The sequence below is a fragment of the Humulus lupulus genome, chromosome X (genome assembly GCF_963169125.1).
Source record: "Humulus lupulus chromosome X, drHumLupu1.1, whole genome shotgun sequence".
Classification (NCBI taxonomy): domain Eukaryota; kingdom Viridiplantae; phylum Streptophyta; class Magnoliopsida; order Rosales; family Cannabaceae; genus Humulus; species Humulus lupulus.
The window spans coordinates 147,513,749-147,524,185 of NC_084802.1; the positions used below are offsets into that span (position 1 = coordinate 147,513,749).

At 39.6% G+C, this 10,437-nt stretch overlaps 1 protein-coding gene across 1 annotated transcript; it reads right to left on the reverse strand.

Moving 5' to 3' along the window:
* Nucleotides 1–2,437: 2,437 nt before the first annotated feature.
* LOC133806352 (zinc finger BED domain-containing protein RICESLEEPER 2-like) lies at nt 2,438–9,357 on the reverse strand. Its single transcript, XM_062244465.1, has 4 exons — nt 9,078–9,357; nt 8,532–8,913; nt 8,164–8,423; nt 2,438–2,736 (listed from the first exon to the last, which is right to left on the reverse strand). The coding sequence occupies exons 1-4, from the start codon at nt 9,355–9,357 to the stop codon at nt 2,438–2,440; spliced, it is 1,221 nt and encodes a 406-aa protein (XP_062100449.1).
* Between the last annotated feature and the right edge of the window lie 1,080 nt (nt 9,358–10,437).

Genomic DNA, 10,437 nt, shown 5'->3' on the forward strand with positions numbered 1-10,437 from the left:
GCTATTATATTTAAATGACACGGGATGGCTTCGTGTTTATCTTATTCTCGCAATGTATCATGTACTTATTTTGTAAAAGCGACTTAGAATATTCATAAATTCTGATCGCTTGGTGGGCATATAACCCTCACCCTCGATGAGTTTAATAATATTTAGTGTGATTAAATATAAATTTTTAAACTTACAATTTGGAAAATTGAATGTTCAATGACTTTTTATAGCTAGATTAAATTTTTAAAGAAATTTCAAATATGAACTCTTGGATAAAACCAGGTCCGAGACCTGATTCCTAACATGTATAATGTTGTTAAGCAGACAAAATCCTAGACATAACAAGGTCTGAGACCTCATTCATAACATGGATAATGTTGTTAAGCAGAAAAACTCATGGACATAACCAGGTCTGAGACCTGATTGCTAATAGGTATAATGTTGTTAAGCAGACAAAATCCTGGACACTACCACGCTCGAGACCTGATTCCTAACAAGTATAATGCTATTAAGTGGGAAAATTCCTGGGTATAACAAAGATATCGGCCATAATTGATTGGTTAAGCCATCAAAAACCTACCTCGATCTAGAGATAACCCCTATTTTTGTGAGGGCAAGAATTCGAAATTCATATTCATAGCAATACAATAGATTAAGGGGAACAAAAATAGATCATAAGGTAACGAAAATATACTAAAACAAGTATATGAATATCCCGAGGAGAAATAACCTTGAACTAAGCCTTAAGGCGATTGTTTTAGCTTTTGAAAGCATAGTTACAAGGGATATAAAAAATTTGAAATAAGAAAAAAAATTGAAATGAAGGTGCCCTAAAATATCATTGAGCTCTGGTAACTTGCCCATGTGATGACACCTCATCGCCATCCCCCTCAGCCATTCTTGAAGCATCTACAGTCTTGAAGGGCTCTTGCGAGAGTCGGCTCTAGAACATGGCAAGATAACGTCCCCAAACTCCACATCTAGAAAGGAGAAATCCCTTTTCTGGATGCATGCCAAACATCGATAAAGCATCTCCTCCAGGGCATTCATGGCTTCTTCAACATCCGGCTTCTTATGTTTAGCATCCTGCCCCGCCTTCTTGGCAACTTCCTTGGCTTTGGCCTCGACCTTTTAGCACATCGGCCTCTTCAAGTTTCTTGTTGAGGCTATCAACCTCGACCTGCAGATGATCTCGTCACTGGCTCATCTTAACAACTTGGTCATTGGCTATTCGCTCGTTCTCCTGGGATGCTGCCAGGTCGGCCTTGAGCTCTCTCTTTGAGCTTAGAACTGAGCGATGCCACAGATTTGAGCTGAAGCAAACTAAAAAAGAAAGGCACATGACATGATTTGCTTGCTAAAGTAAAAAAAAAATAGGGAAATACTATAGGAGGAAAGAAGGTAACTCACAGTCAGTTTCATTCCCAAGGCTGACTCCAGGACATCCCCTGGGGAACGCTCCTCTATGGCCCTCAAGTCCTTGACGTTCGCTTGGTTGGCATGACCCACCATGTGGTTCACCACATCATGGAGGGGTATTCAAAGCACTTTTGGAATCCTTTTAACCTTGAGTGCCTTGACTGGGAGATCCAGAGCTGGGGCTTTGCCCTGAATAAGTTGGGGAACCGGAACAGGTTCATCATGAGGACGGGGAGGAGGACCCTCATGAATGGTAACTGTAGTTACCGGAGCTGGTGGTTGTGTTTGCTGTTGTTGTTTCTGAGCAGAGCTAGTACCGTTTTCCTTTATAGGAGATTTGGTGGCACCTTGGGATCTAGGGGCACAATTCTTTGATATTCTTGCTTTCTTGAATACAGGCCCAGTTCTGGCCCCATCTAATTTGAAGGGGCCCTTTAGGTCCATGTCCTCCCCTACAAAAGGACGAGCTAAAAATTCAGATCCAAGAAATGATTTGTTAGGGTAATACAAGGAAAATAATATAGCAAGAACCCTAGCATCCAAGCTAGAGGAGGAAACTACTATGGTCGACTCTGGGTTACAAACCGGATTGGGTAAAACCTCTAGCTCTCGAACTATCAGAAGAGGGGGGGAGGACTCTAATATATTATTATGTTTTGGGTCCTATTGGGTTCAGGCTCTTCATCCAAACTATATTCATGCGTGGATTGCTTAATACCTGGTGAAAAAACACCCTGATGGAGGAAAGGCCAGTACAAAAGATTTGTACCGTACTCCTAAAAAATGGTTATCTAAAGTGAAGGGTGTTATCTAGCACTATGGTACACTAGGGATAGCTATGGTCGTAGCGTACAATCAAGTGATCCATACATTGGAGGAGGGTTACGTTCAGGTTTTGATTAACCGAATGTCAACTCACGAGCTGACGTGGGTTGAATCGAACTAGCCTAAAATTGGAAGTGGCTCGGTTTAATTCTCTATATGGGTTAGCTTGGCTGGAAGTGCCGGCTGCTGCCCCTGATTCAGCTCAGTCTTGGTTAGGATGTTGTTCATCTTTAGGGACCTTTCTTTTGCACACTAGCTGCGTGATCTCTTCTTCCTCTTTAGTGTCTTCAATGGCAGGGATGACTTCTTGAGGAGGAGGGAGCTCGGGAGGAGGACCTCGAGGTTTGATGGCCAGTGTTTGATCTTTTGGGATTAGTTTGTAGGCCACCATGGTAGCATCATTAACTACCATCCAGAACTCCTTCTCATTAGCTGGAATACGAGGCATCGTCTCATATTGACCACCAAGGGTCTTTGAATGCCCCGTTCTATTATATATAGCTGCACAAAGTAACAACTCAATAAGAATATGTTCAAACTTGATGAAAAATGAATTCAAGTAAAAATTCAAAGAGCAAAGAAACTTACGAGGATGGTTGAAATATCGATGGGTCCAATTCTTAAACACGTTTGACATGAAGAATTGATCCTTGTAGTAATTTGGGAGGCTAGGGAGGTCAATGACGGAGGCCGTACTGGGGAATCTGGTGAGGTAGTAGAAGTCATCACCTCACCCCTTATATTTGTGGTTGCCTTTGAGATAGAAGAAATACATGGTGTCAGCAGGGTGGGGACCTCCCACTCGTGCTTCAAATATAAATATTTCAGCCCAACCAAGAGCCGATGTGAATTAGGGGGAAGTTGGAATGGCGCCAGTTCAATTTTGTTCAGAAAACCCATGAAATAATGGTCCAAAGGGAGAAAGGCATCTGCCTTTAGAAGCTTGTCACTCCAAGTCAAGAAGTCATCCTGAAGTAGAGTGCAGCTCCGCTCTCCTTCCAATGGAGTTCGGGCAAGAAGGCCCTCAAACCCCAATTCGATCCCTTGTCTTAGAAAAATTTTATTTACCTTGCACTAAGTCCTTATCCAAGATTCAGTGCGCTCTGCATCAACAAAGGCGTTCGGGTCAACAACGATGCCCTTATCCACTACCGGGCAAAAGTGGGGAATAAGGGTCTCAGAGCCAATCTGCTTGCCCTTACTCTTGCTTTAGGAGGAGGAGCTTGTAACTAATTTCTTCTTAAGGGCCATAATCTAGCTCGGTTGGCGATAAAGCGGCCTATTAGAGGTGAGAAAGGTACGATGACCCCAAGGTTTGAATTTGATTTACTTGAACTAAGAAACACATAACCTAAGATATCTCCTAGCAACAACATGTGTATCCATGAGCATTCAGTAACCACACACTGTAAACTCATGAAATCCCTTGATACTTCAGGATTCGCGTGTTAGACCAAATACTTTTTTTGAATGCGATTAAATACAAAACCACTTGGGGAATCGTAACGCTTAAGCTACCTAGAAATGAACCTAAAAATCGTCAAATTTCTACACATACATAGACGATCCTATTTCAAAACCAAGAAGATTACCCATTTTCTATGCACATATAATTTCTAATTAGACCTAGTACTATTGTTTTGGCCTAACAAAAACCCCTATTAAACTTGAACATGCCCAAGGTAAGAAACTATAACAGAAAGTTTCGTATTACTTATTGAAAAATAAGATGGGAAATTTAAACCAGATATAGAAATACTTACAGAGTAGATGTTCGATAAAGGGAAGTGATGACAGCTCCAAAGATAGTAACCTGAAAGCTTCAGGAGAATGAGAGAATGCCAAAGGTTTCTGAATCTGCTCTAAGAAGGAAAGAGAAATTTTTTGAATACAAAGGTTGTGAAGTTCAGGTCTGTTTCTCCTATTTATACGTAAACTTCAAGAACCAATCTGGGCCACTTGATTAAATCTCTATGGTGGCAAAAAGTTGACAGGACAATTGTCACAATACTTGAAACCCGAACATGCACCTATTATAGGCTGACACGTGTTTAGCACTCGAGTACTGGGTGAGCATGATTTCACATAACAGAAGCCTAAAAGACCCTATTGTGCGTGTCAGAGGTGACATCATGCACGATTAGGAGCTTTGGGGGCAAATGTTGTACCCCAAAATAAATACGAACTGAATCACTCAGCACAATGCACAACTAGCAGATAAGCGCATGGATAAAGTGTACATGTAGAACATGTAACTAACTCTGGTGTGAGCAGCATGAGTCAAACTCGACAGTACGTTAACCAGATGTTGTCCAGATTGCCTCATGCGCCAACAACCTAGTTCGAGATGCCTGATGGCTAGATCGCCTTCTAGACTAAACTTGGCACATGTTAGGTTAGGTTAGCTCTTTGACATCCAGCTCAAAGGAAGTGTTCAACTCATGGTGGCTTGATCATGAAACATAGTGAGGGATCGCAAAAGACACAGAGTTTCCTTATACACTCATTATTGCCCAAATTTCATTACACATTTATTACCCGAGATAACAGATGTAAAGTCCATAGGCAAACATATCCCTATGTAAATGGGAGATTATTCCGATTTATTATATACCATATTTATGTACGTGGTTACCCAAAGCTGTCCAGAAAAATCCTTTATAAATATCAAGGGAATGGATAGAAAATGCAGTTGCTTCTTGATAGACAAAATCTCTATTGAAATTGTAAGAAACAATCTCACCCAGAGCCTTAACAAGATTATTAACATTGCCTCGTGGACTAGGTGGATTTTAACCACCGAAGCACGGTAAAGTATAAGTGTTTATGATATTGTTCATTTGTCTATTCACAGTTTTGTAGGAAAGCCTAATATCTCTATTATCAAATTTCTTAATCCACTGCTATCGAAAAATCGTGTCAACAACTTGCTAGTACTATAAATTTCAAATGCAATTTCCAAAAATAAATATGTATATATTTATTCTGTTATGATATGTTATTAACTAATCATTAACTTTTATATAAATATATATTTAAAAATGATATTTTTAAGTGATGTGAATTCTGATGGGGCTTAATACATATAATGGTGTGGATGCCAAAATTTCACACCAATGAAAGATCACAACTCATGTCCAAAGCTCCTAGATAATCACGCGACACCATGTTTCACAAGGGTCTTTGTGTCTACACAAAGTGAGCCTCTTTCGTATCTCGACCCCAAGGCCTTTGTTGATGCTGAAAATCCACCAAGGAAAAATATCACTATCCATTGTTGAAATAAATGGCTGAGGGTCACTTAGTCATTCCATTGAGTTTATGCCTATCGGTCTCACAAGAACATAGTCTAGGAAATACTTCCATGTCGTGAGGCCCTGAAGGGTGATGCCGCGAGATACCAGGCGTGTCGCGAGGCCTTGGTGTGAGGCCATGCCGTGAGGCCTTGTAGTTCTTCTTCTGCACGCCCCTTTGGTGAGGCGCCTGCCTCGCGCATCCCTCTCTTCAGGTGCCTTGCGCATACCTCTCGCGAGGCGCCTGCCACGCATGCATCTCTTGTGAGGAACAACTCCTGCATGCCCATCTCACAAAGCACCATCTCCGTGCCCCCATCTCGTGAGGTGCCTGTCTTGTACGCCCATCTCGTGAGGCACCTGGTCTACGAGCCCATCTCGCGAGATGCCTGTCTCGCGCGCCCACCTCAAGAGGCGCTTGCTCCCCTTGCCCATCTTGCGAGACGCTTGTTCCGCACTCCTCTCTTGTAAGGCCAAGTGTTGTACTCCAAAATACGAGCTGAACTACTCAGCATGGGGTAAAGCTAGCACCCACGCGTATGAAGAATGTAAGACACTGACTTTGAATGAGTAGCTCGAGTCAAACTTGACAGCTTCCGACAACCAGATAGTCTCTCGATCGCTTCTTGCGCCAACAACTTAGTTTGAGATACGTGTCACCCGGATCGCCTTCCTGACGCTCTGAACATGACTCGTGCTAGTTTAGATTAATCCTACGACATCCAACTCGAAGGAAGGGTTTAGCTTGCGGAAGCCTACTCCTCATGCACAACAAAGGATCCCAAAAGTCTCGCATATTCTTCATACGCCTCATAAAGGATTTTACTATGCATTTTTTACCCAATAGAATAGATATCAATTTAATAGGCAATCATATATTTATGTAAATGGGAAGTTATCCAAAATGGTCAATTACCATATTAATGTATGGTTACCCAAAACTTTCCATGAGAATCTCCTATAAATACAAGGGGAATGGGCTGTTAAAGAGATTGATTTTCTGCATGCAAAACACTATGGTGGTCACTGGATCTATACGCAACAACGAGACAGAGCAACCTGATGATCAGGAGGCTCACCATGTGGCCATCCCAACTAGAGAAGGCATATCCGCACAACGCATCTTGGAAAACAACATGTGGAGTAAGACGATGCTGGGAGCTCAGCCTCATGCCAACAAAATCCCCATCCTGGGTACCTGGTAGCCATCGAGATGGAAAATGTCCAGTTAAGGAACTATCTTGCCAAGGCTAACAAGAAGATTGAGGAGATTTTGGCTCGATTACCTCCCCTGCAACCAATGCTAATGTAAGAAGGAGGCAACATTGGTCCCATAGATGCCAAAGGAATAATCGACGCAATATTAGTCACTCTGTTAGAACTGTAAATCCAAGTTCCGTACCTTCTGAAGGGACTTCGCGAAATACTCAACCCACCAATACCCACAGGAATCATCGACCTAATGCCATATGTTCCTTCCGAACTGCGACCCAGTGTTCCGTACCTTCTATATGGACTATGTGTAATGCTCTACCTGCCAATCTTCACAGGAATAATAATTCAACTCACGCTCCCAGGAATCAACCTGGCCAGACAGGGTTAGCATAAGCTAGCTCAAGGAGAAGAGATGTCCCAGCAAATCCATCTGTGCCTTGGCCAATAACTCTGGCAAGGAGAAATAAATCTGCACTGCCTCCAACTTGAGAAATTGCAGTAGACCAAGGACAAGGTAATCTAGTGCATCCCGATGAAACAAGGATAGCTTCATCGATAAGGCATTAGGGGTAAGCATTGGGCGGGTTGGTCGGGTTACAAGGCATTTTTACCTGTCCAATGTCATAATCGGGTTAGCAAAAATGACCCGTAACTTGCCCAATTAAGAAATTTTTTTTTAACCCGTCCAATAATTTGGGCGGGTTGGTCGGGTTAACCCGCCCAAACCGAAATGGGATTTTTTGGGGCGAGTTGGGCGGGTTGGTCGGGACCGCCCAAACCGAATTTTTTTATTTTTTATTTTTTGTAATTTTTTTCTTTTAAATACTAATACTAATTGTGTGAAGTTTATCTTTTTAAACTTAAAACAATATTTTAAATTTATAGTAAAAAAATAAAACAAAACTTAGTTAATTTATATATTTATTTGAAAAAAATTCTTATATATTAATTGGCAATATATTAATAATTGCATCAACATTAAAAGCATTAAACAAAGTAACAAACATATATCATTAAAATGAAAAAGAAAATTAATATAGTCCAAAGTCCAATTACAAACCAAAGTCCAAATACAATTAAATCAACCACCGTAAAACATTACACACTTAGTCCAAAATTCAAAAAAAAAAATAGTCCAACCATGAAACATCACAAATCATACAACCACGTTAAAACTTCAAAGTTCAAATACAAATATAAAAAGATAATACCAATCCAAGTATCCAATAATCATCTCATGATTCCTCCATCAAAGGGCTCATAAAGTACTAGGAGTAGCGGTAGTAGTCTCAGTTCCTATGTTTATAATACACGATTCCTCTAATATAAAAATAAAATTAAAACATATTAGAAACTAATATTTATTAAATTTAGTTAAGAATAAGAACTAAGCAAAACGATAAATATAACATTAACATACCTGACTCAACTTGCTCGGATGTCACCAAACCTTCGATTTCGTCCATGTATTGTCTCAACACAATAGGAGCATCATATTCACAAGTCAACCAATTCTTTGAGCAAATTAAAGCCTCGACCATCTTTGGAGACAAAGAGCTTCTAAATGGATCGAGAATCCGTCCTCCAGTTGAAAAAGTTGATTCAGAGGCAACAGTAGACATTTGAACAGCCAGAACATCTCTTGCAATATGAGAGACAATAGGATACTTGTTTCCATTCCTTTGCCACCAATCTAGAATGTCAAAATTAGTATCCTCAACTAACTTTTCCTTTCAATCTGCATAATAATCATCCAAATCATTGCTGGTTACTTCACTCGAAATAAACCTTCGCTTAATAAGAAATGACAAGCTACTAGAACTTCCACTTGCATTGGAAGTGACACTTTGACTTGCTTGTTGATCATTAGAGGAACTAGGTGTCATAACAGTGCCCTTATAAAATGCATACAAGGTAGTCATCATATTCTCAACTTTCTTTATCATTTTTTCAGCTAGAATGGGATCATAGAGATACCTGAAACCGTTATGAACAACATCCAATTTGAATCTTGGATCCAAAATAGAGGCAATATATTGCAACAAATTAATCTTCTCAACATTGCCCCAATACTTGTCAAACTTCAACTGCATGCTCCCTGCCATTTTACTCATCAACTCATCTATACTACTCTTCATATCATTCAGCTCAACTTGAACTTCAAGAATCTCTTAGAAGAAAAGGTTTGATGTGACATACAATGCCCCACTGAACTTCAATGTAAGTTCATAAAATGCCTTGAGAAACTTAACAAATACTTCTGCATTAGTCCAATCAGTATTGTCTTGTGGGCCATCAACTTTTTCTCCATTTACTCTTTCTTCTTCAAAATACTTTGTGTAATTTGCATCCCTTCCAAATTCCTAAAAGCTTTCTTAAACTTCAATGCAGCCTCTAGCATCATGTAGGTGGAGTTCCACCTTGTCACCACATCTAAACATAATAAAGCTTTCGATTCAACATTTACATCTTTACATGCTTCTTTGAACCTCTTCAACCTAGCTGGTGAAGATCTCACATACCTAACTGCATTCCTTATGCTAGAAATGGCATAACTCATTTCTTTTAAACCATCACTAACAACCAAGTTCAGAATATGTGCATAACACCGCATATGAAACATCTCTCAACCCAAAACTAAAGCATTTGGTTTTTCAGACAAATATTCCTTGACTTTTCTCAAAGCTACATCATTTGAAGAGGCATTGTCAACAGTGATAGAGAAAAGTTGAGTAATCCCCCAATGATTGAGGCAACTGATCAGTTCTTTTGCAACCATGTCACCTTTATGGCTAGGAACCTGAATGAAACTAATAATCCTTTTTTGCATCTTCCAATTGTCATCAATCCAATCAGCAGTTAGGCACGTGTAACTAATATTTTGTATGGAAGTCCAACAATCAGTAGTTAAAGACAACCTATGATTGACAAATTCATTTCTCAATTTTTTCTTTTCCTCCAAAAACAACTGGTAGATATCACGAGCAATTGTAAATCTTGAAGGAAAGTCAAATTTTGGAAAGAAATGAGTAACAAGCAAGCGAAACCCTTTCCCTTCATTATGCCTAAAGGGAAGCTCATTAATAATGAAGTACTTGCTAATCAATTCTCTCACTTTATTCTAACTAAACTTCATTGTGGTAGTCTCACTTGAGTTAACTTCAGAATCAGGAGTCTTCTTTGTAAATTGATTTATCATCGTTTGTTTCTTATTCTGCTCTACCCAATCAATAAATGGACACTTCCTGCACTTTTTCTCAACATGACTTCACAATGTACTAGTCCCACAATACTTACTATCAGCTGCATAATCAGCTCCACAATAGTTGCACTCTGCTCTATCCTCTTCTTTTTCCTCTTTATTATTTTTACCTTTTACTTTTTTCTTAACCATAGTAAAATGTTCCCAAATAGTTGATGTTTTTTCCCTTTCCTCTTCCTTTTTTGTGGTCGTTCGATTTCAGCAGCCCCCTCTTCAGTCTCTACATATTTAATCCATTCTTTCACCAAATCATCAACATTTTCATCTTCAATTTCCATATGTAATTTTCTGCAAAAAAAAATATCATACACATTCTAATCTAAATGTATATGATAAACATAACACAACACAAGGTGAGATGAAAAGAGAAAACCAAATAAAAATGCAAACAATAAAAAAAATCAGATATTGAGTACTGCTCAAATAAGTACT

Bases quoted from the DNA above. Each gene is read 5' to 3' on its own strand.
- LOC133806352 (XM_062244465.1), bottom strand. From the start codon at position 9,357: ATGCGGTGTTATGCACATATTCTGAACTTGGTTGTTAGTGATGGTTTA. The intron at 8,914-9,077 runs GTATTTTGAAGA...TTTTCTTCTAAG, and splicing joins AGGGATGCAAATTACACAAA to AGATTCTTGAAGTTCAAGTT. The intron at 8,424-8,531 runs GTTTATTTCGAG...TTGGTGGCAAAG, and splicing joins TCATTTCTTATTAAGCGAAG to GAATGGAAACAAGTATCCTA.